General features: G+C 38.1%; 1 protein-coding gene and 1 non-coding gene across 2 annotated transcripts in view; one reads left to right on the top strand and one right to left on the bottom strand.

The window, feature by feature from the left end:
* LOC126337005 (calcineurin-binding protein cabin-1-like) overlaps positions 1-27,319 on the bottom strand; it is a 237,068-nt gene that overhangs the window by 88,688 nt on the left and 121,061 nt on the right. Inside the window, exons 17-21 of the mRNA XM_050001253.1 lie at positions 23,557-23,664; positions 13,055-13,220; positions 12,236-12,425; positions 8,007-8,152; positions 7,809-7,922 (exon numbers count right to left, since the gene is read on the bottom strand). Coding sequence (XP_049857210.1) covers positions 7,809-7,922; positions 8,007-8,152; positions 12,236-12,425; positions 13,055-13,220; positions 23,557-23,664 — 724 coding nt within the window. The remainder of the gene's footprint in view (positions 1-7,808; positions 7,923-8,006; positions 8,153-12,235; positions 12,426-13,054; positions 13,221-23,556; positions 23,665-27,319) is intronic.
* Positions 15,780-15,854, top strand: Trnal-caa (transfer RNA leucine (anticodon CAA)). Its single transcript has one exon. It is a non-coding gene; the product is annotated as a tRNA-Leu (tRNA).

Here is a 27,319-nt window from a genome sequence, read left to right on the forward strand (position 1 = left end):
ATACAAAAACTATTCACAATTGTGTCTCCTGACAAACTCAGCTATGACCAAGTAATTGCTGCATTAACCATGCACTATGACCAGCAAGTCCAAGTATCTTCAACTAGATATCAGTTCTTTTGCTTTCAGAAAAAGCCAGAACAGACGTATCGCTAGTGCTACATAGAATTAGTTGGCATGACTAGGAAGTGTAAATTTGAGTGTAGTTGTGGCAATGTTTACAGTAATCTCTTGATACGCGATGCAATAACATTCAATGTTCTAGATAGTACAATACGGGAACAGATCTTAAAGTACTCTAAACCGTCTCTTCCACAAGTATTGCAAATCTTAGAGCAAAACGAATTGGGTGCCATTGCAGATGATAGTTTTAACAGGCCCTGATTTGTTGGATCGAGTCACCCCTTGCGTGCGACTGCCCCAAGGAGCCACAACAATGAGTCTGTGCACAGCCACACACACATGTTAAAAGGCCTGTGAATTTAGTGAAGTTTTGCCCTAGATGTTTTGCTCGCCATAAAAGACAGGATTGCCCATCACATAACACAATGCTTTACATGTGTGGAAATCAAAAGGCCATGTACAAGCAGTTTGTTTGCAACAGCACAAAAACACCAATTTGGCCCATTCCTTGACACAACAGACTTGAGTACATGCAGTGAATGTTGTGTTTTCCAAACCTATAACAGTTTCTGTCAACAGTACAATTAAGGTTCTAACAAACTGTTTGTTTCATTATGAATTGCTGGCCATCTTGTGAACTTTCAGTTAGACACAGGTGCATCCGTCACTTTGCTTAATTGTGCCATGTAAAATCTAGCAAGCACCTTACAGCTTACAATGAACAGGCAGTTCCAGTGCTTGGTCAGTGATGCCTGCCACTTACAAATCTCACACTAGTGCAGTGAATTTTACTGTGTTCAAATGAAGAGATAGTGAGAACATATTCGGTTTAGATGACTGTGATATGTTTGGACTTAGCATTCAAGACAATGTACTTTCAGTGACTGCTTTTAATCAATAAGAAAGTGCCTTTGAAGAATTTCCTGAACTACTTTCAGAAGCAATGCTAAAAGCAAATAATTTTGTAGCACATGCAACACTGAAAGTCAATGCAAAAACTAAGTTTTTTCCGGGCCCGCCCCGTTCAAATTGCTTGCTGAGACAATGTAGACAGTGAATTGTAAGTATTGCAAGATAATCATATAATTGCTCCCATTCAAGCTAGTCAATGTGCAAGTCCTCTCGTTTTGTTGCCTAAGCCTTGTTTGTATTGACTTCAAGCCTATAGTCAACACTCAGACAGTAGTTGACACTTATCCATCCATTATCTCTATCCATTACCTGAGGAACTCATGGGCAGGCTTGGTGCAGGGCATTACTTTTCTAAGACAGATTTCTGAGATGCCTACTTGCGAATTCCATTGGATGAAGAATCACAGAAAGTGTTTGTTGTAAATACACACTTAGGACTGTTCAAACATTTGCTTTTGCCCTTCAGCAATGCTTCTGCACCCGCTATTTTCCAACGTTACTTGGAACAGCTGACTGCAAAAGTGCCATTTCACTCAAACTTCTCAGACAAGATTGTCACCTCAGGTTGTACACCAGACATTGTCAATTTGCATACTCTTTTTCAAGTGTTGGCAGAAGCATGACTCAAGTGTCATCCCGAAATGTGTGACATTTTCCAAATTGAACTACAGTACTTAGGTCACATGATAAACAGTCAGGGTGTGTATCCACTCCAATCTCATTTGTTTGCAATCTGCGACCTGGCTGCTCCTTGCAATGTGTCTGAACTCCAGTCAGTAGTAAGCAACATGACATACTACATTCGGTTCATACTGAATGCCGCTCACATCACAGTTCCACTGCATCACTTGCATTGCAAAAATGTGACTTTTGTGTGGACCAAAGAGTGTCATGATGCATTTCAGAAACTCAAAAATGCCTTCCTCAGTGACATAGTGCATTTTAGCCTGCCAAGCCAGTCATTTTGCAAGTCAACACTTCTTCCTACAGAATGAGCGCTGTGCTTTTACACAGAATTGTTGCACAAGACAGATCCATTGCTTTTGCCTGAAAGTTGTTGACTCAAACTCAGTGCAATTACTTTCAAATAGGAAAAGAGGCTCTCGCTATTGTGTATGGTGTGACCAAATTCCATCACTATTTGTAAGGTCGCAAGTTCTTTTCAGTGACAGATCACAAGCCTTTGCAGTCCTTGTCTCATCTGCCAAAGCTGGTTCCTACACGCACTGCTCAAAAATTGCAATGTTGGGCTTTGTTGCTTCTGCAGTATCAGTATGATATTGTGTAGAGATGTACAACAGAGCATGGCAATGCAGATGCCCTCTCTCACGTTCCAATTCACTCAGACTCTGATTTTGACGCACCTGCAACATCGTGTTGCCGAATCGGTGCCCAGGACTCAGAAGTTCTGGAATCTTTCCCCTTGCACTACAGAAAAATTGCACAGGCCACGAAAGTAGACCCGGTTTTCAAGATTTTGTTGCATTACATTTGCACATCTTGGCCTCATTTATTGAACAGTATTCAGAACTCAGTAGTGTGCCGATATGTTGCGTGTTGGCATAAACTTTCAGTACAACAGGTGTGATTGTAGTTCAAAATGGTGGTGGGCAATTGCTTGTGCTTATTCCCAAAGCATTGCAAAAGGTGACTGCTCCTCCACCAATATTGGGGAATTGTTTGCACTAAACAATTAGCACACCAGCACTGTTCTTGGCAGGGCATGGGCGCCGATATTGAACAAATGACATTACAGTGTCGTGAAAGCCTGGAAAACCAATCCACTCCACCACAGACATTCTCAGCTTAGCCTAGGACACAATTGCCATGGCAACGAGTGCACACTGACTTTGCAGGATCATTTTAGAACACTCGTTGGCTCATACTGGTATACTCTTTTAGCAAGTTTCCGCTTGTGATGCCTTTGAATTCTACCACATAACATAGTGTTGCCGTCAATATTTTGCACAGAAGGTTTGCCACTAATACTTGTGTCAGACAATGGACCACAGTTCACTCCATGTGATTTTGAAAATTTTTGCGAAGGAAGTGGCATTCATCAACTAACAAGTGCTCTGTTGCACCTCCAGTCCAATGAAAAAGCAGAACACTTCATACGCTCTTTTAAACAACTGATGTCCAAGCTTCACACCACCTACAAACAGGAACAGGCACTGCAATTCTTTCTCGCCTTCTGTCGCTCCTGCCCACAAGATGGACCATCAAAGGTGGAACTTCTGCACAGACGCTGCAACACTTGCTACACCTATCACAGCATCCAGCGCCACCAATGGTCTGCAAGTATCGCTGTGCACCACGCAATCTTGTTGTTTTCAGTGTTTATGGCAACCATGGGCACTGGGAAAGAGGTGTGATCCAGGAATGCATTGGCTCTTTTATATACTCGATTGCACGTAACGATGGTTTGCACCACCGTCACCAGAACCAACTTCGTGCATGTCATTTGCCCCGTGATTCTGCTCTTTTTCTTCCCCCAGATTCATGGTCTCATGGGACAGCGTGGCCTTCACAGCTACCCGCTGGTGTCACCAGTGCAACCCGGGAGAATTGGATGGACTATGTGGCCTCACCCCCACCTTCTCCACTCGCTAGTCCAATGGACATGGACCTGCAGTCGCCTTCATCACCCCAGGACATGGCCTCGGTCCTGACCGTGTGGCCTGGCAGCAGTTTTCTGGAGGATGTTTCTGTTCCTCGCAAGCCAGATTACAGGGTATGGTCAGGTGGTCAGGAATACGCCGTCCTCCACAGTCACGGCTCCCGGCTCATCTCTACATCCAGCATCCTGCCTCCCTCCCTGTTGTCACTTGCATCTTCCCTACTCAACTACGGTACAGCATTTCGGGGGAGGGGTTGGGGTGGGAGAGAGGTGGGTGGAAGGGGGAGGATGTGCTGGTGTAAGCAGTAGCCAGCACACCGGTTGGCAAAGCCATAGCACAAAGATAGATAGCATGCACTGGATCAAGCGCACCTATCACAAGAGAGGCCAGAGACACACCGACATGCAACATGCCACCAATGCCCTCTTGACAGTATGTATTTAGGCCACCGCCACTGACTGGACTGTCTCACTAACTCACGCTCTGGTTTGGCATCTGTCAGTACATTCTCACTGACTCACTGAGGCTACGACAGTGAATCACGACCAGATTTGTGACTGAAGTTTGTAATAGCAATATATCCGACATTGTCTGCAAGAAGACCATTACTGTTGAGCTTGCACTACATCACACGGACTCTATTAACGTTAAGAAAATAAAGAAGCGTATTAATCCTCATGTGCATTTATGTTGTGAAACAGCCACCCATAACATCATCCTCTCCCTTGCTTCCTTACTGTACAAGATTCTACAGTGGCAACGAGGATACTACAGAAAGGGATGGCAAAATTAAAATTACCTTTACAATCAATGTTACATGAAACATTCCATACTGAGGCATAAGCCACCTACACATCACAGAAGAAAAATACAGTAAACATGTAGAAACACCACAGACCTTAGTGATTTTTCAATTTATGTTATGCATTCAAATGAAACTATGGTACATTCTCAAAATACCATAATGCTGTCCAAGATGATAACAAACTAGTGTGGAATCAAAGTGGATGTTATTTTAACAGAGAATGAATTTTAGTCACTCATTTATGTAAACATTCTTCATATTTTTGAATATTTGTGAAGTAATTACATATCAGTTTCATACACCGTGAATTAGTGCAGTCATCTAAAAAGCAAATAAAGAGTGACATAAACCAAATCTATTATAATTAACAATCACCTGCATCAAATCAAAAGGTGAAAAGTATCTCTGTCAGAAACATATAAGTTCTAGTTTTCTTATAAATAACAAAGCTAACAATCAAACACGTGTTATCCAAGTGCAATATTAGATTTAAAAGAACCACGAGATTTATCATTAGTGTGCTTCCAGGTGTTCTGCTGAGTTGCTGTTTCCATTTTATGCACTGTATTTTGATGAAGAGCCCAGCCACCTTCCATAGGTGCTGTGAGTTTTGCTGCTATGTGTTCTCATTGCTTGGAGTCCAAGCACACTGGCTGGTGTCCTGGCAGTTGGTAGACATAACAGTACAACTCACTGCACCTGAGCAAGACGACTGAGTCAGTTGTCTAAATATAGCGCATAAAATGGAAAAACAATTTGACAAAACACACTATTAATCAATTGCACTGAGGAAACTTGAGGGATCAAACCAATAGATTTATCAAAAAGAAATGGAGAGTAGAAGGAGTGAAAGGCTAAGCAATAAAGATGTCTTTTGAAAAAAGAATCAATAAAATAGCTAATGGTACTGTTGTGCCAATACAGTGGAACAATATCAAGATGAGGATAACTGAAGCAAAAAATGAGGCTTTAGGAGAAAGGAAACTGGATGACAGAAGAAATATTAAACCTAATTCAGGAGAGGAATACGCTCAGGAAGAAAAACAGTGCAGATGACTACATAAAAATTAAAAGTCACACCACGCCCAAACGTAGAGAAGAAAAAAGAAAAATATACCAAAAGCATTGCAGAAGTTACAGAAGAAGATCGGAAAAAGATAAAACAAGACTACAAATTTATAAGAACATAAGATACCTCTAGTACAAACCTAGAATGAAATCTGTAGTAGTTCAAAAATAAAGAGTGTATGTCAGTCATGGACAGTGGTGAGAGATGTGTTTGTTGGGACAGAAAACATGAAAGAAGTGTGCTATGATATGGAATTCCAGAATGAAAATAATCTAATTGAAGACATCAATGAGTGTGAAAGAGAAACATAAGATCCTCCTATCATGAGACACGAATCTGAACATGCCCTTCGGAGACTCAAAGAATGCAAGCAATCGGCGTTGTTCACATTCCTGTAGAGTTGCTGAAGAACATGAGAGACCAGTTACTCAGAGTAATAAATGATGGCTATGTAAGAGGAATCACGCCAGAAGACTCGACACAATGCAGAACGATTACCATACCTAAAATACGAAAGGCAGCTGACTGCACCAATTACAGAATAATATCAATGTAATCTAAGGACTGGAAAATATTCATTACTATAGTTAAGAGCAATAAAAGGAAAAGCAGCTAAGTATACTGAAAAAAAGGCAAATTTGGATTTAGAGAAGGCATATGAATAAGAGATGAAATTCTGACAATGTGTATGCTTCTGGTGTGAAGGTGGGTATGAAAAGAAGTACTTATCTCACATTGTTGACTCAGAAAAAGATTTTGACAATGTTAACTGGGAATTACTCATTCAGGTAATGAAGATGAAGACAAGGGGAATAAAAGCCAATAGAAAAAGGATACACTCTATCAGATCTGCCGATGTCACAAGTTCTTAAATATAAGCAAATGAGTTTTATATTATAAGCTTTGGTGTATCCATACCTCAAATATGGATTTGAAGTATGGAGGTGTGCTGCTCCCAAGCATGTAAAGAAACGCACTAAGGATCATCTGCAAGCTCAGTTATAAAGAGTCTTACAAAGGGGTTTCCAATTTTAAGAATCTACTAACACTACCATCAGCATATGCTTATAAAACTGTACAACTAATTTTAAAGTAAAAGCAGTACAATAGTCTAAATAGGGATGTGCACATTTACAATACTAGGAGACTATGATTGTCATCTGGAAAGACAACAGCCCCTATTACATGAAGATCAAATTTTACAACAACATGTGAAAAATTTAAAAAGCTCAAGTCGAAACCACTTTGAGAAGGCCTTGAAGGAGTTTCTTACCAATCAATGCATTTCATAGTATTAAGGAATTTCTTTCCACAGATTAGAATACTTTCATTTGTACAAATGCTTTTATATGTACCAATAATCTAGCTTTAATTTTTTATCTTTATTGTTTGAAATTTTTCCCACAAATTTATGAGAGAAAGTGTAAAATACGTCCACAATCCAAAACAAATCCTTGCATTTGTCTATGGAGAATAAATAAATATGTAAATAGTTACTGACTCAGAAAAAGAATGCTGCAAGTACTATCAGACACTCATAAACTCTGAAAATTGAAGGCTAACAAATGAAAAATAAAAATACTGGTAGCATGGAAAGACAAGGGAGAAATTAAAACTAATATATAAATTGATGATTTCAGAATTTATCAGGTGAAACAAGTCTGTTAGCTTGGTTGTACAATCACAAAGCACAAGAGAAGCTGATGGAAGTGAAGAGGAAGATTGCATCAGTAAAACAGGCATTTATGACTAAGAAAAACATTTAAGTCAGTAAACATATGAACACAAATTGTACAAAATTCCTTTGAAAATCATTTGTAAGGAGTACACTGCTCAACAGAAGTGAAAGTTGGACTCCATGTAAATTGGAAAGATACTGACTTGAAGCCACTGAAATGTGGATATTGCGGGAAATGACAAGAGAAAATTATTAAATAAAATTGAACAGAGAAAAATAAAATTTACTAGACATGTCATCAGATGGAACACATTCATCATTAACAGTGCTAGGAAAGAAAATAACAGGACAGTATAGGGTGAAGTATTTGGAAAATATTGAGAAGGTATAAGATATGACAATTACATGGAACTGAAATTAAATGCCAGTGACAGAAGAGAGAGACTAACAAGTCATTAGTTTTCAGAATGCAGAAAAGAGAGGTTGCATTGAGAAGTTGTTAGTCTTTAGAATGAGTATGTATGTAGTACAAACATGAATAATATGAGTAATCTAACATTGTTTGTCAAACAACAGGTTACCAAAATAAAAAGTACATACAGAATTCAGTCTTGTTTCCAGTTGACTGCCACGAGCCAGTGCCATTCCTGCCCAAGAATCCAGACGAATTGGGTTAACACAGACATCTAGCAGGTAGTGACGAATTGCTTTAGGCTAAAATTAAAAACAAAGTTAGAGCACACAGTGATCATGAATACATTTACAAGAGGAAGTTATAGCAAATAGTAAATTACAAACCCAATCATTGTTTTTGAAATAATAATCCCCAAGAAGATAATATATGCTTGCTATCTTCGGAGAAAGTCGTACATAAGTACTTGGTGGGCATGGTATTTCCTTCACATGCCCCTCAATATACTGGCTCATTCGATCCACCAGGAGAACTGAAGAGAACATTCAAACACACAACAATAATTTCATTATAAGAGCATATTACACAAAATATTTTTACACCTATAATATAATCTGAAAATAGCAAGATACAGAGTTCAATTTATAAGATAACAATCAAGTGACTGTCAGACTGCACAAATCAGCACTATTACAAACTACAAGAACTCCACAGATATTTCTTTCAACTACGGTATTTAAAAGTTTATTGTATAAGCCACTGCAGCAAAGTAATTTTAGGCAGCATAATTGATAATTATATATACAACAATTTTAAGTCATTAACCAAAAGCAAGTTTCATAAGTTTGTATGAAGTTACTACACAGATCAATGTAAAGGCTTATTTATAAGATCCACGATTTGAATAAGGATATTTTATATACTAATTAAATTGCATATAAAAATAGCAAAATGGAGTACCACATTATTTTCTCAGAATGCTACTTGTTAACACATTTTGGTATACGGCAAGTAACAAGAAAAAAATTAACTGAAATAATATATTTAACTTTTCAAATGTAGCATGTAATGCGATACACCATTCAGCCTGATTCACTTCTAATCTTCACACCTCAGTTATCACTGCTGAATATCAAAAGCATGTAAAAACATGATTCTTCCTGCCCAAATATCCATTTAAATTATTAATCGAGTTATGGAAGTATTTAATGTGTGAATAATTGTCTTCTTACATGTCTGTGATACCTATGAGTCCACATTTTGAGTACTGTGGCAGAACAAGGGCTGCTTTAAGGTTGCTGGCCTCATCTTTATATTGCTACGATACAGCTTTGGCTCGCTGGAGCTCAACGCATTGCCATATAAGGTATTGTTTTTGTTTCGGATCTGTATCATGCGCTTCCTTAACCTTGTTATGGTCAAGTTCCACACTATAGTGAGCTTTCAACCCTCTGCATTGTAATGTTGTTACATTTTTGATCTCTCTCTCTCTTGCTATTCCAGAAACGATTAACTCTCAGAACAGATATGAGGTGGAAACATTGCTTTGTACAGCAATGAACTGAATGCCTTTTACATGGCAGCCACTTTCACATCTGTATAAGCAGGGGGCCAGCAACCACATTGTATATGGGGTGTCACTATAGTCATTGTATGAATAGTATAGCATTTTAACTAACTCTCCATTTTGGAACCACACTGATCATTCTTAACTTCAAAACAAAGACATCATAGGAAATGTGTACTTCTTGTCATTCTCTATTGCTGGAGGCTATGAGCAGTGTCATACTCTGGAGCAATGTTGCTTACTGTACACACAGCTTTTCTGCATTCTTTCTCCGCTCTCAATCTTCCCTCGATACATTTTGTAATTTCACTACTTTATATCTCTTACATTTTAAAAACACATTGTTTTACACTATTAGTGTTCATTGACAAGTTTTACATAATTATACATTCTAGAATTTTGACATGACCTCTCTTTTTAAACTCATGACACCCCATCACATCCTCCCTCCTTCCTTTTCCCTCCTCCAGTCAGTATCACTCCATTTCCCTCCCCCTTTCCACTCCCTACCTCCAACGTCTATCTATTTAAAAGATTAACTGCAGTTGCAAAAACACAAAAAAATTGCTGATGCATTTAATTAGGTAAATTTTAAATTTGTGTACAATTATTTTCTTTTCTACTATTGTAAAATATTATGTGGTACATATTCAGTTTTGTTTTATTTTCAATCTGAAGATGATCCAGAGTGATCAAATCATGTACCGAATCAAAAAATTGTGCAACTGAGACAGAACAATAAATGAGAATTGTCTTAAATATATACAGATTATCTAGTTCTGACTATTCAACAACATCAGGATGGAGTACTCATAAGCAGGACTTTTATAAAATTCTCTTATTTGAGAGATAAGTACTGTGGGAGATCATTCATCTGGTGTTGAACGCAAACAACAGTGAATAGAAGATCAGGCAATCATGAGTTAGACGAACTGTACTGAGATGCCAATATAACAGGAATCATAAGAAGCAAGCAACTACAGTGGGCTAGTCATGTAGGTCAGAAGGAAGGCAACAAGTGGCCAAGGAAGCTCCTGGATTTCTTACTCACAGGCAGGAGGCCACCAGGTAGACCAAGGAAAAGGTGGAGGGATTGCCTCCATGAAGACCTGCATCAGCGATGGACAAAAGACAATGGAGAAGGAAACTTGTAGCAGCATACAGTCCACTGAGCCTGATCACATAAAAGTGAAAGTAACTAAGTATTCTATTGTAGTAAAAAATCTACTTTCACATCTACAAATCTTGAATGTCACATGTTTTTTTCAAGAGTTATGTTTGGGTCGAGAGCAGTGGGGGGAGTATTGTTACTAGGAAACTAGTGCAGTTTGCTAATCCATGCCTACAAGCCAACCATCATTCATCTACCCATCAGCAGATGGGTGGTTGCATTTTTGTTGTTTTTGTTTGCTGTTTCAATCACAAATTTCCATTATTGTAATGTTTCACTTGAAAATTCCTTACATTTGCTACAAGTGTGATTGTGTAGTAACAGGAGTTGGAATGAACACATCTGTGCTATCCCTTTTGCTGTGCACCATTTCTGAAATGTAGTAAGTTACAATTCATGTACTCCTACATATTTCAACTTCTCCAATATGCATGAAATTAGTAGGTTATGGCAGCATAACATAGCTTGAATTCTATACCTAATATGTGGTATCTCAGTTTTATTTTGCATCTCTATCATAGCAAATTCAAATTCATATAGATATGTGATATTTTATAGATGTTGTCATCTATATTAAATAATACCAAGATTTATATCACCCTTTGTGTTATTTTATCTGTTTCCTTTCAAACATGGAGACAACACCAGATATGTTAGTTCACATTCACCAGCAAAAAGAAACAGAAGCTTTTTTCATGAGCTCTGCCATTAACAATATCTGCCATTATGTGTGGCACACTAACTATTATTTTATGTAGCTAATTAATTGAAGTAATCTTGTGAAGAAGTGTAACAAACATGTATACTTGAAGCATTAAACATTATGGATGTTCGAAGGAAAATAAATAAAAAAGGGGAAATTGAACTTTTAACTTTTGTGTCTTCTGTATTTTAATACCCAAAAGAGATTTCTATGTTCCCAGAACCATGACCATAGAGGAGCAAAGTAAGAGAAATATTTTGTAACATTTTCTTGCCCATGAAATAGGTGATGCAGTCATTTAATAAAAACTTTACATGGGACTCACTGCACAAAAATAAATAAAATAACAATTACTGTATATATATTAAACAAGGACATTACAAATACACATAAACTGTAACACCTCCAGATAAAATTATTATAACGAGGAAAGTTAAGTTATGCAGAAAGAACATCAAAACTATAGCAAGTCATCCAGAATTTCAGATTAACAAAGTTGTTGAATTTTTAGTTGGCAAACCACCCTTCATAAAATTTTCTATGTATCTAAATACTGTTTCTTTATAAATAATGTTCTGTTTACTTATAATGGCTTTTTTATTTATTGTGTGTTAGTTGATGGTGGTGATCTGGGCTGCAAAGTCATGCTCCATGAAACTTTCAGAAAGTCTGAGCCAAATCAGGAGCTTCTCTGCAGATATCCAATGCAGCTCTAGACAGAACTTTAGGAACAAAAAAGTTTCAGGACCATGATCACACAAGATGGAGGGCCACCAGCAACTAACATGAAATTTTCTGTATACGATCATAGGTTTAAAAAATCTTTAAATGTCAGCAAGACTCAACTGAACCAGGAGTGTCTCTGAAGATGTCCAGTGTAGCTCTGGATGAAATGCCAGAAACAAAAAAGTTTCATGGAGAATGACCATACAACCCAGAAAATTTAACAATAACTAAGACAACTGGTCATGAAAACATTCATTGTAAAATTCCATGCTATTGTCAGGCAATTAATTGCACTTGACTAATTTTGTAACTAAAAGGTCCAATCAAGCCTTCTACGTTATAATATCAGAAACTGCACCATTACCTGTTTTCAGACTGGGAAGGTTTAAATACACATGAAAAAATGTCCAACAATAAAATATAGGTTAATATATTATTAAGAGTTCACCTGGGTCACTTTGCTGAGGCACAAGCTGTATGATGCGCTTAAAGAGGACTTCAACGTCTGCTGTTATTGATGCCACTCTGTATGAGTCAAACTCTGGCAGCTGTACTGGTTTATAAAACTGGAATATCTGCACTGCCCTTTCCCAGGTCAATGATATTTGGGGTACTCCATGATCCTGAAGGTAGCGTGCCTAGGATGAATGGGGAAAGTAGGTAAATTATTCATTTAAAATCTTAGTGGATACTTTTGTGGATGTATCTAAATCTGTCATTAACAACAGTACAACTTTGCCAAGGACACAACCATAATTTAAAAAAAAAGGGAATTCTGAGTTAAATTAATGTGTGGAGCAAACACTGCAAATATTGTGTTTCAATTACTACTGTGCTAACAGCTATTATTATTCACCAACAGCAGTTTTACACCCTTTCTGACTATCCTAAACCTGAAAGTGCAGATGTCATTGAACCTTAGGAATAGTATATTTGTAAGAAAAAAATTGTACACATCATACCCACATCTGTTCAATACAATGTTGCAGGAGTTCGTATTTTACAAGCATTTATTGTTTACCACCTATTTAAAAATATCTCATGTTAAACAGCACATTTTAAATGAATACCATCCAAAGATCTTTACTTTCACAAGCAGTTACAAATATTTTGCTCAATGGAATGAATCTGTGTGGAGGTAAAAGCTAACATATAACACGTTTAATCTCAATATATTATTCAACTGCAGTGAGGTAGTGTCACACATGATACACACAAAAAAAACATGATAATTAATAATAGTATAGCAACAGAAATGCAAGCATACCTTTGCTTTTTTGCTTGGATGTGCATAAAGGCAATAGAAGATTTGCTCCATATATGGGACAAGTTGCTCACGTAACAGACACAATTCAGGAGTGTGGATCTTTGGTATAACAACATCCATTGTATGCAGCAGAAGTGCACCCTCATTGGAGCAACACCATGAATGTCTGTAAACATAGTTCATCTACTCATATTCAGTTTTCAAAGAATATAAGAAATTTATATAATAAGCAAAGACAAAGAAAACACTGTCTAGTGTGGACTGAAGATGATTTAAGACGGAATGTGTCATCACTTGTCAGGCTGAAAGTGAAACTTATTATTAGAAGACACTGAACAAGGACAGTACTTTCTTGGCTTCACATTATAAATTATTTTCAAAAGCACAGGAAGCCTTGGAAAGACACACACAATTTCTGTTTTTCAAGATGTACTTGATGTTGCCCACATTGAATGCAGAAGAAAAATCTTGAGGGAAGGGGAGAGTCGGCTTGAAAAACTACAGGCAAGTAAAATGTAACAGAAAAGGTAAGATACAGTACACAGTTCTAATGTAAGTGGAGAGGAAAGAAAGGCTAATATATTATGAAGGAAGAAGCTATCAAAAAAGATTGTTACAAAAGAGATATTGCTTAAAGCACAAATTTAAAAAAATAGAACAATAGTAGAAATTATCTATAGGCCACAAAATTGTAAAAATAAAGGTAGATAAAAGGGGTAGGAGCAATTTACAAAACACCAGTCAACAGTTTACAGGAGTGGGAGCAATGTGTGAGAGAGATGAAGATGATATAAGAAATTAGCAAAATTAGCAAAGGTTAGTGGATTAGCAACAAAATTCAGAATGTTTTATGTCAGAAGAAAGAATTCAATCTATTTGGTTGTGCTGTCTGATCAACCAATGGATGACTCTATTTGGCAGCAGAGACTGTTTTGTGATGACATTCATGGAGACTGGCAGCGGACACAGTGTGCATGAGGTTATTTTTAGATTTCCCATAAACTTTGAGATCATTGAATGCTACCTTCAAATAACATACGTAAATTATCAGAAAAATTATATTCATCTCAAGGCAATACAGCTATGAAACTCAATTCCTTGAGACACAAAATGGAAAGTTGTCCACATTTGTGTGTCCCCACACTCACCAACCTTTTTCCTCATTGTTAATGAATGTTAACTTTATGGAAGTTCAAGCAGTACTTCAGCGTATTGACCTAACAGGTAAGATTCAGAGAACTTCTACATTCACAGAAAGCAACACATTTGTGGGCCTTCGTCTCTTCAATACACTAAGCTTCACAATCTGTGAAGGGTTAAATCAGATTCATACTGATGTTCCAACTGAATGGTTACAAAAATAATGGCAGAAATAAGACAATTTTTTTTCAGAAGCAACAAATAGCACTGTAAATTAGAAGGCACCCATCACACTGAAGCCAAAGCCTGAGCCAAAATTTTGTGAATATGCACTATTAGCTTTATGTTAGGTGATAAAGTCAAACAGGAACTTGACTGCCTAGATGAGTAGTAGTCAACCTAGCCCCTACTAACCACTAGTCGGCATTCCAACTTTTGATAGTGGGCAGTATGTGGTAAGACCAGTAAAAAAAAATTTCATTAGATTTTCATAAAATTCCCCCAGGCAGTTCACATTTCAGAAGACATACTATTTGTATTGCCCATGCATAAGTTTAGTTCACATAACATAAGTGAAACTACATGGTACTAAAAGTGTGACAACAAACACAAAAAGCCTCATCACAGAATAGCTCGGACATCTTCTCCCGCACCACCCAGTTGTAATAAATACATAGAGCTGGTAGCTGCTACCATCACCACCCCAAACACAATCCACAGTGCGCATCTGCACTGGTCAGTGTTCAGTTAGATCTATGAGAGTGAGCACATGCCTACAGCTTCAAACAAAAAATTGTGAAATACTGTGAGCCCATGTTTAAAAAAAAACACACATTCATGGCAATTTACCAGAGTATCTGAAGGTGGATTTCATAGAATCTTTTGTAAATAAACAACATCCACTGTATGAGATTTTCACTCTGCAGCAGAGTGTGCACTGATATGAAACTTGCTGGAAGATTAAAACTGTGTGCTGGACCGAGACTCGAACTCGGGACATTTGCCTTTCGCGGGCAAGTGCTCTACCAACTGAGCTACCCAGGCACGACTCACGCCCTGTCCTCACAGCTTTACTTCTGTCATTAACTCGTCTCCTATCTTCCAAACTTAACATAAGCTCTCCTGCGAACCTTGTAGAACTAGCACTCCTGAAAGAAAGGATATTGTGGAGACATGGCTCAGCCACAGCCTGGGGGATGTTTCCAGAATGAGATTTTCACTCTGCAGTGGAGTGTGCGCTGATATGAAACTTCCTGGCAGATTAAAACTGTGTGCCGGATCGAGACTCAAACTTGGGACCTGGTAGAGCACTTGCCCGCGAAAGGCAAAGGTCCTGAGTTCGAGTCTCAGTCCGGCACACAGTTTTAATGTGCCAGGAAGTTTCATATCAGCACACACTCTGCTGCAGAGTGAAAATCTCATTCTGGAAACATCCCCCAGGCTGTGGCTAAGCCATGTCTCCACAATATCCTTTCTTTCGGGCGTGTTAGTTCTGCAAGGTTCACAGGAGAGCTTCTGTTAAGTTTGGAAGGTAGGAGACGAGGTACTGGCCGAAGTAAAGCTGTGAGGATGGAACGTGAGTCATGCCTGGGTAGCTCAGTTGGTAGAGCACTTGCCCGCAAAAGGCAAAGGTCCCGAGTTCGAATCTCGGTCCGGCACACAGTTTTAATCTGCCAGGAAGTTTAACATCCACTGTGTTTATTATGTCATAAAATATTATTAAATAAGACAATGAAGCCAACTCGTTTGCGAGAATATCTTTCTACAAAGCATTCAAATGTCAAGGATATACTCACATGTTGTCCGGAAATACACAAAAAGTTATAAAGTGTTCAACAACAAGCGCATCATTTAAGAAGCAACTTGCAATGGATGGAACTGGCTTAATTGCCGCTTATTGCATTTTACAATTGGTTACAAAAAGTGGTGAAAACTATAATATTGGAGAAACTGTAATAACACCCTCTATAGATGGATTTACCTCAATAGTAACACGCCAGAGTACACCTGGAATTCTAAAAACGTTGTCCCTAAGTGATAGCACAGCAAAGTAACAAAGTGAAGAAATGGCAATTAATGTTGGAAGAAACCTTGTACATATTCTTTAAAACTATTCATTTTCCATGCAAGTCAACAAGTCTAGTATTGTAGATAATAATGCTTTATTGATGGCACATGCCTTTTTATTTTGACATAAGCAATACATTTTGAGAAGAAATGCTATTCACAATAAATCTCACTGGATTATCTTAATCCTGTGAAATCATACTTTACAAAAAATAATATTCCTCTGAAATACTGTTGCATACATCAATGGTAGGTCACTGTCATGGATTTGTCACTTAATTGAAGGATGTTTCATGTATTCACTGTGGGATGCACAGTTAACATCTTGTAGGAAAATATCTAAGTAAAAGTCTCCATTCATCCTTAACTATAATCATTCGAGCCATAAACCAGATCAAATGCAATTCAAAAAGTGATTGGAAGCTTCAACAGCTTTGTCAGGACAGTAATGAAGATGTTAGTAGGTTTCCTTCAGATACAGAAGCTCAGTGGCTGTGAAAGGGTACATCTTCGGCGAATTTTGTAGCATTAAATAGTAGTGTCATGCCATTTTTGAAAGTTATAATTATACCAATCTGTGTCACCAGGTAAAAGCAGGAAAGGAAGATGACTTTTATTTCGTAGGTATATTCAACACATTTCATTATGTCAATTTGCAGCTTCAAGAAGGTAAGATAGTCTTACAGGTAACCAAAGTATTATGTCATTGTTTATTGAAAACACTGAACTACTTCCTTATAACCTACTGAAGACAAGATTGTATCACTTTCCAAATTATCCTCTATAAAAGATTATGTAATTCCAGAGGATATAGATAGATTGAATAGTCATCTCAGTAAACTTAAACTGGGCATGGAAAAACAAATTGAAGATATTTTGAAACTGAAAGTGTATGACTGGATGGAAATTAGTTTTACTGCAAGTAATGAAGAGGGTGATACAACTTGCCAAGAAGAACTGTTAGAAATTAAATATGATGAAGAAAGTAGATATATGTTTGATTAGCAGTGATATGAAAACCTAAGGCAAAAAAAGCCTGATACCTTGTGGGATCAGGCTTTATTGCTGGTAATTAGATTATGATCAAAGAAACCACCTGAATATTTCTGAAAAACGAGAGCTTCATTTGTCCCTTATAAAAATTGAGCCGATGCCCAGTACTTAGTTTTGCAGCATCAGCCTCATAGAATTTAATTAACTAAATCAGACAATGGAAAATCCAGCATGGAATGTAACAATATTATGAGAAGAAAAGATGCTACTCACCATATAGCGGAGATGCTGAATCGCAAATAGGCACAACGAAAAGGCTCTCACAATTAAAGCTTTGGCCATTAAGGCCTTGTCAACAATAGACATACACACACACACACACACACACACACACACTTGCAAACACAACTCACACACACGACTGCGGTCTCCGGCAACTGCAACCACACTACAAGCAGCAGCACCAGTGCATGATGGGAGTGGCGATTGGGTGGAGGTAAGGAGGAAGCTAGGGCAGGGAGGGGGAGAGATAGTATGGTGGGGGTGCTGGACAGTGAAGTGCTGCAGTTTAGACAGAGGGCAGGGGAAAGGTGGGGAGGGCATGGAGGGGGGGGGGGGGGGGGGGAGTAGTGGAAAAGGAGAGAAATAAACACACTGGGTGTGGTGGTGGAATGACAGTTGTGTAGTGCTGGAATGGGAACAGGGAAGGGGCTGGATGGATGAGGACAGTGACTAATGAAGGTTGAGGCCAGGAGGGTTACGGGAACGTAGGGTGTATTGCATGGAAAGTTCCCACCTGAGCAATTCAGAAAAGCTGGTGTTGGTGGGAAGGATCCCTATGGTTCAAATGGCTCTGAGCACTATGGGACTTAACATCTATGGTCATCAGTCCCTTAGAACTTAGAACTACTTAAACCTAACTAACCTAAGGACAACACACAACATCCAGCCATCACGAAGTAGAGAAAATCCCTGACCCCGCCGGGAATCGAACCTGGGCACGGGAAGCAAGAACGCTACTGCACGACCACGAGATGCGGGCGGATCCCTATGGCACAGGCTGTGAAGTAGTAACTGAAATGAAGGATATAATGTTTGGCTGTGTAATCAGCAACAGGGTGGTCCATGTTTTTCTTGGCCACAGTTTGTTGGTGGCCATTCATATGAACAGACAGCTTGTTGATTGTCATGCCTACATAGAATGCAATGCGGTGGTTGCAGCTTAGCTTGTATATCACACGACCTGGTTTCACAGGTAGCACTGCCTTTGATGAGATAGGTGATGTTAGTGACCAGACTGGTGTAGGTGGTGGTAGGAGGATGCATGGGACAGGTCTTGCATCTAGGTCTCTCACAGAGGTAAGGGATTGGCTGCAGGGGCTGGTAAGGATGGATGAGTATATTGTGCAGGTTCGGTGGACGGCGGAATAACACTGGGAGGGGTGGGAAGGATAGTGAGCAGGACATTTCTCATTCCAGGGTATGAGGAGAGGTAATCAAAACCCTGGCAGAGAATGTAATTCAGTCGCTCCAGTCGTGGATGGTACTGAGTTACGAGGGGAATGCTCCTCTGTGGCCAGACGGTGGGACTTTGGGAGGTTGTTCCCGTAACCCTCCTGGCCTCAACCTTCATTACCCACTGACCTAGAACAAAATGGTACCAAAGAACCCTTTACCGGCAGCCAGTGGGAAACCTTGTGGTAGTACATAAACTGATTGGCACATCATGGAAATGTAAAGACTTCAGAACAATAGTCAATGCACAATCCATTATTGATTCTTATCCAATTCCAAAACAGGAAGAGCAGGAGGAGGATACTGGTGTTTAACGTCCCGTCGACAACGAGTTCATTAGAGATGGAGCACAAGCTCGGATTAGGGAAGGATGGGGAAGGAAGTCGGCCGTGCCCTTTGAAAGGAACCATCCCGGCATTTTCTTGGAGTGATCTAGGGAAATCATGGAAAACGTAAATCAGGATGGCCGGACACGGGATTGAACCGTCGTCCTCCCGAATGCGAGTCCAGTGTGATAACCACTTCGCCACTTCGCTCGGTGAAACAGGAAGAAATGTCTAAATTAGTTTGTGGTATTGACTTTTCAAAGTTCTATCTGAAGGAGGCTTGTTTACAAATACCTTTGGACAATGAACCACACAGCTTCATTGTTACAAAGACACCGTTTGGTCAATACCAATCCAAGACCTTACCATTTTGGATTGCCATTGCACCAAGTCCATTCCAGTGATACTTAGGACAAGTAATTTGGAAAGTCCGAAACACTGTGAACTACCTAGACGACATCAATGTCGCAAGAAAAAATCCCGAACTGATACATAATTTGGAACCTGCCTTTAAAATTTTGCGAGTGGTAAATTTATAACATCACAGAGACAAGTTCATATTCTTACACTATGAAGTGCAATACTTAGGACACATTCTGCCTCCAAAAGGCATTAGGCAAATGCCGCAACATATTGGAGCAACTATAAAAGCTTCAACACCCCCCCCCCCCCCCAAAAAAAAAAACATCAAGCAATTACTTAGCCTTATTAGGACAGTTAATGTGCTGCAGAAAGTTCATTCCACATGAAGCTTCCATAAGTGGACCACTTCACAAATTATTATGCACAGGCACAAAATGGAATTGGAACACTTTGAGCGTCAACATGCATTTCATTAACTGAAACAAAGTTTGTTAGGGGTCAAATGTCTTATGGCACATGATCTGAGAAAAACTTTAATAACTGCAGCAGATGCTTTGAAATACCATATCGACACCATTTCATCTCATCCATAACATGTTTTTGAAAGGCCAATAGCATTCACATCAGAAACTCTGACAGATACACAGAGGAACAGACTGATAAGAAGGCCCCTAAAATTATTTTTGCAGTTAATAGTTTCATGTATACATTTATGGTTGTAAATTCATTCTGCTTATGGACCATAATAAGCCTTTGGTGGCTACTCTGGATCTAACAATAATTTTCCCTCCAGGACAGGTCAATGATTACAATGCTGGGTGCCACTTTTGTCAAATTGTGATTATGAAATAATTTTCAGGCCCACTGCCCAACATATTAACAAAGATTTGATTTCACAAATGTCAACAGGGTAGAATGAAAACTTGGATTCATCAGCAGATGTTTGTTTTTTTGTTAGATTTGATCAGTCAGGATACTGTGAAAAATTTCTGATTGAATTCTAATTTGAGTGCGAAGATAGTGCCACAGAATCCAGTTTTATGTAAGATTAAACAGTACATTCTACCAGAGTGGTCTTTGACTAGAAAGCCTGATGAATCAACCTGAAATTAAATCCTACTTGCATATGAGAAATATTCTAACAGTGTACAAAGATGTGATTTTGGAACATACAGAATCGGGAAAGACGCAAGTCGTTATTCATTTGGTGCTTAGATCCAAAGTACTTCAAATGCTACATCAATGTCACTTGGCCATAGTACATACCAAACACACTGCCAGAGAACATTTCTAGTAGAAAAATACAGTAAAAGACATCAAAATTATGACATTTACATCAAACATACCAGTCAGCTACTCCTCGACAATATTTTCTGTGGCCGCAAGCACATGAAACATGGTCATACCTACACATCGGCTTTGCAGGACCATTGTTTTGGAAACTACTGGCTAATTGTCATCTATGCATTCTCAAATTTCCATTTGTAATTCAAATGTTCAAATGTCATTGACTACTTCACTGAAAACAATTAAGACACTGTCAAGCATTTTCTCCGATGAAGGATTGAAGGAAGCAACTGTCACGAACAACGGCATTCAATTTTTATGTCAGGAACTCAAACTTTTACAAAAGAAATGACATTTCACACTTCAAAACCAGACCATTTCACCCTGAAGCCAACAGGCTTTCAATAAGATTCGTGCAAACTTTCAGGTAGCACATGACAAAGCTCACTCAGCAGTGCAACAAAGGCAATGCTTTACTGATTTCTCTCTCTCAGAAGAGATCACTCCATATGATTCAGACTCTCCAGCTGAAAAACTGAGCTTCGACAACAGACAATACAAAATATTTATCACATAAGTGAGTCACAAATACTCATAATGATGCATAAGTACGGAAAGAAATGTTGGGTACCACTCAGTCAGTCACAGTCATGCAGCAGCTCGGCAACGTCATGTTTAGGCTGAATGTTTAAGAAGGTGGTGCATTCCACAAAAATCAAATTCAGCAGCAACGTGCTTGTGCACAAATAGGCAGCACTCCTAGGCTGTCCTCTTTTTCAGAATCATAAGAGACTTCTATGCAACCATCTGTCTGAAAAACCTACAGATGCAGCCGGCAGCTGCCAGTAACTTCATCTCCAACAGCAGCGACCAGCTGCAGTCTACCAGTGGTGATTAGATGGATGTGGAGGACACGTGACAGCCCACAAATGAGCCCAAGAACATTGAAGCAGCCCAACAATTGGCTGGCTATGTCCTCACTGGGGTTTTGATGGTGGTTTTCTCCAGTGCTGTGTGCATATGTCAGCGGGAGCAGCCTATGAACCCACCAAATTCGCCTGTTGGCAAGCAAGGAAGCATGAAGCTAATGAAGCCAGTTTCATCAACCCCCTCTCCCCCTCCCTGCAGAGAGATACTGTGTCCACAGTCAACTGGTACACACCGATATCACAAGAGGGCACCATCACGCAGACAAACTCACAGTACGTGCCAATCAGTTCCACTGTGTTGCCACTCAAATTGCACTCATAAACTGAAACCTATTTCTGCTTCTGCTATGAGAGCTACAGACAGAGAGAGCCATCCACTGCTCGTGATGGCAGCTGCCACAGAGCATAGCTAGAAGTACTTTCCTCTTTGGCAAAGTAAAGTGCAGACAGAAATTATTTCACCAGTCATGAATAAATGGAGACCTGCCCACACTCAGTAAGCTGCAGTTCCAGTCTACAGTTACCATAGGCTTATGCAGATCAACAGTTGACCCCATAATGGCAAACCATTATTTACAAGTGATTGTTAGGCAGTTAAATGTCAAGTGTCTAGTGAAATTCAGACTGAAAGAACAAATTTAGTAATGGTCATACAGAGAAATTCAGAAAGAACTCTACAGATTAGATTGTTCTTCTCAGTATGTTACATTAGTTAGCACATAGGATTTGGTGTGTGCCATGCACACTGGCAGCACTTAAAGCTGAGTACTCTGCGTAAATTCTTTTAATAAGTGTTTATTATATGTTTGATGTCATATTCATTGCATTAAGTGTTTTAGCAATAATGCTCTCAGTACATACACTGCAAGAGTGTGAGCCAGCTACCTTGTATGGCAATGATTATTCTGCAGTTCCCTTGGATGTTGGGCACTACATTTCCTATTAGTGAATATAACAACATCCATTTTTTTATGCAGCAAATATTTCTCCAGCATATTTCATATTTCAGTGTTAGAACTTTGCTAGGCTTTCATTTGCTCTATCTCTGTTTTCTTACTTTTTGCACTTTTGCCATCGTAAGTTCAAGTGTTTTCCTTCCTTGATGTTTGGATTTATGTTCCTCTTCCTATGCTAGCTTATTCATTCACTAATCATTTAAATAATGGTATTTAACATGTAAACAGTGATGTTCTTACAGGCACATTTACTGATAAAATATGCCTACATTATGAACGTAGTTTTGCACATATAGCCAGTATGTTTTTTTTATCTAATTTCTCTCTTTGATTCAGTTTATCCAGACTTTATTTTCCTGTACACATGTAGCACCAATTTTTGGCCTTTCCATTCCTTCCTTCTATCCCCTCACCTTACTTGTACTCTGCCATTACACACAGCAGCACTTAATATTGCCAAGAAGGAGGAGGAGATTATTGTTTAACGTCCCGTTGACAACGAGGTCATTAGAGACAGAGCGCAAGCTCGGGTGAGGGAAGGATGGGGAAGGAAATCGGCCGTGTCCTTTCAAAGGAACCATCCCGGCATTTGCCTGAAGCGTTTTAGGAAAATCATGGAAAACCTAAATCAGAATGGCCGGAGACAGGATTGAACCGTCGTCCTCCTGAATAAGAGTCCAGTGTGCTAACCACTGCGCCACCTCGCTCGGTATATTGCCAATAACATCACTCACCTTGTGGCTGTGGGAAAAGTTTGCCATTTGTTCATTGTTTGGGGAAAAAAGCGATATTCATGAATTGTCAGTGACTATGTCACTTATGAATCTTATGATTGATAAGCAGGAAAGGTAATAAATTAAAAACAGACAAGAATGTGAAAGTTATTTTTTACAACATTAATAAATTATCTGAATGAAGTCACTTACTTTGCTAGATGTTCATGGGCTGTAAAGAGAAAAGAGATATGATTTGGTATGATTTTACCAGCTTCTTCGGGCTTTATTTTCTCATTTTCTTTATTCTTCTCCTCTTCCCTGTAAAATAAAAGTGTTTGTTAAATTTTATGTCCCGTTGAATTCATTAATCAAATTCTGTTGATCCCATCAAGAATGAGAATCTTCAGGGATGTGGAATAAGTCATTATATATTAACAAAAAGACAAGGGATCATAAAATTAATATGTAAACTGTATTAACAATAAACTGCTTTATGCTGTTCACATTTAGGTCAGTAAAATTGAAAGTAAATTAGAAAGAAAGTTGTTGCTTTGAAAAAAGTGGATCTCTTGTCACTTACAACAAATACCCAATGTTACTTATTACTGGTAACAAAATATTTATTTGATTGCTATGATATTTTTCAAAGAAAATATTTATCTACTTCTATAAATATGAAGTCCTATTTACAGTATGTTGTTGCTTGTCGTGAAGCTTTGTGGCAAACACTGCATCTTTGAATCTAGATATTCATGTAATTATATAAGGAGTGTGCAAAGAAGAATGTTTTTAATTCTCTTTTGAATTGGTAGGGATTCCCAGCTTCCTGCTTTATATTAGACTGGAGATTGCCCAAATCTTGCCACCAAAGTACTTAACTTCATTCTGAATCCCAGACACGGAAGTTTACATGAAAATTATTTTTGTGTCTTGCATTCTGATTGTGACTGTGTACATCCCAATTCAGTTGAAACAAATTTTTATTGTCAGCAACAAAACCCATTAAGGTGTAAATTTAGTGGGAAGTGAGTGGAAGAATTCCAAGATCCTTAAAAACATTGCTGCAAGAGTCATGGCTACATACTTGACACAATGTTCTTATTTCTCACTTCTGCTGAATAAATACTTTGTTTGCTTCAAGTGCACAGGCTCAGAAGATATTTCAGTACAACAGAGAGTGAAAATAAGAAAATAACAAGTCAACACTTGTCTTACGTCAACACAATGACAGATGCTTCTAAGGGCAAAAAAATGCTCAACTCAGCATCTTGATTGGTTTATATGTGTGTCAGCTCCATTTTAACTTATTTAGCATGTGAACACAAGGGAATTTTACACAAGGTGCTTCACTTAGGGTATGATTATTAATGATAACTTGTGGTATGAATACACCACTCTTCAGTCACTTATAGGTCTAAACATCAATTACATAGTATGGAATCAGTATTGATCCTTGTGACACCCCCATTCTAAGGTTAGTTTTATGCTAGTGGAGTAATCTGTCACTGAGACCCTCTTGTTTCTGATATAAAGCTTAAACTCTGTCCATGGAAGAGGGATCACATTAATGCTATGACAATTTTGTTTTCCCAATAGTATTTTGTGAACTATACAACCAAAGGGTGTGGGGAGGTCACAAAATATACATTTTTCTTGTACAGCTCAACCAGGCCCTAATTTGTTAATTCTTCTATAGCTTTCTCTGTGGAGAATCTTCAACAAAAGCAAAACTGAGAGGCATTTACCAAGTTCTGCTCAGTTTAATGAGACAGTATTCTAAGGTAGGCCACTTTCTCAAACATTTTTAAAAGACTGTTAGAAGTTAAATAGTTGGTTTATTAATTTTATGTTCGATAGATAGGTACTACTACAGTATATTTTAAGTAAATCAAGAAATATGTCCTGTGTGATTGACTGGTTACAAAGGTATCTCATGAGTAATCCAACAAAGTCAGCAAAAGTTATAATATTCAGTCCAATCATATCCAGCAGAATTGCTGTTTTTTTGGTGAGTTAATGAATTTTGTAATCTCTAAGAGATTGTGTTTTTGAGACTGTCTGTTGGTAGTGCATTGCTGTGCTTGCAAAAGCAGATCTAATGACTGTGTTTGATTGTCTATTAGTGTGTGCCATGGTTGCTGCTGCTGCTGTGAGGGAGTAACCATTGAATTTGATGCTCAATGATTTGACAGTATCATCATATTTGCCAGAGCTATTTTCTGGAGCTCAGTTTCATTTGGGTCATTATTTTCTTAGTTTCCCATTTAATAATGCTATAAATTGCTTTTGCCTTTTTGCTCAAGTCATATTTTTTTTAGAATTGTATGCAATTTTCAATTTTTTAATTACAGACTGGAGGACTTAACAAAATTGCTGATAATGGAGTTTCAAATATTGCTTACAATTTGTCCACTGATTAGGTAGAGCTCTTTTCTTTGTAGCACAACATACTTATATCACAGAGGTTATCCACCCATTATTCTTGCTTCTATTCAAACCATATTTATTATTTTTTATGGGAAAACTAGATTCAAAAGAGCTGCAGGAAAACATTCAAGGAAATTGGTGCTGGAGTTAACAGTTAACTGTATTTGACATTCTACCACTGCATCTGCTTTTACAAACAATGTTTCTTAAAGTTAGACAATACTTCAGGAATAAAATAACAACATTTTTGTTATGTTTACTATCATGCACTTTTTATTTATTAATGTTCAGAAGTTGCAAGCTCAAAACAGTGCAAGGAAAACATTAAGCTACACGTGCTAAGTAGGGTGAAATTTTCCACTCAAAGTAACAGAACAAAGAAAAGAAAAAAATATATATCCTTTAAAGAAACATACAATGTTTTCACTACTACTGCAACAGTGCTTCCAATAGCTATTCACATCCTACTTTAATCTCCATGTACTACTCTAGTCATAAAATTTATAACAGTGGAACTGATGATAACGATAATCTTAGCAAATTACTTTTTACGTGCTGTAAACAAAAAAAGAAATAATCTGATAAATCCATATACTATACAACATTACACATGCTGGAAACATTAACACTACCAGATTAGTCAATATTTGGTAATTAATGCCAAATAAGAAAAATGTTTGGCTACTGTCTACCGTCTTTTCATTGCATTGTAACATGTGCTTAAACTGCACTGCAATGAAATATAATGCAAGGATACTAACTTCTAGTAGTGTCATAAATGATTTTACACCCTGGTAATACATGTTTGTAATAACTTACTCTAGGAAAACATATTCAAATGGAAAAATTCTGCACAAGGCTATGAATAGTTAATGACCAAATTTTATTTGCAGAAAACAAATAACACAGTTTGTGAAGCACATATCTATAACGGTGCTTCTTTGCTGCAGATTGCCTCTCCATAACTTATCAAGTTGGTAACTGAGCAACACGGCACAATAATAAGTAACGCTAATACCACACAAAGCCTGACTGTGTGACAGTAATGTGTGGCTGTGCTATCAAAACTCTGAAAAGGTCCATTAACAGTAGATTTTCATTTCCTCCTTTCTGTTCATGAGTTTCATGTGTAGCGTGGAACTTTCCAGCACAAAAAACTGTGATGAGTGCATTTTGATCATAGTGAAATGTGTGTGTGTGTAGTTACGAATCAGCCAGAATATAATATGAGGGACAGAATGAATCACACTACAAACATATAATTTACTACTGTTAAAAAGTACCAATGCTCACCATCATCACAACTTTTATTCAGGAAGACATTCTGGACTGATGCTTGATTTATCTCTGGGTGATTGCACATTATATAGGGATGGTACATTACCAATTTTACTGCATATTCACCAGAATATCAATGATCAAAATTTCATTTACAGTCAGTATTCATTCTAGAAATCACTTTATGAAGCATCTTCAAACCATGACAATTTACTAAACTTTACAGAGAAGCAGATTGAAATAAATAGTTTTTGTACAACATCAGCCT

The sequence above is a fragment of the Schistocerca gregaria genome, chromosome 1, assembly GCF_023897955.1.
Source record: "Schistocerca gregaria isolate iqSchGreg1 chromosome 1, iqSchGreg1.2, whole genome shotgun sequence".
NCBI classification, from domain to species: Eukaryota; Metazoa; Arthropoda; class Insecta; order Orthoptera; family Acrididae; genus Schistocerca; species Schistocerca gregaria.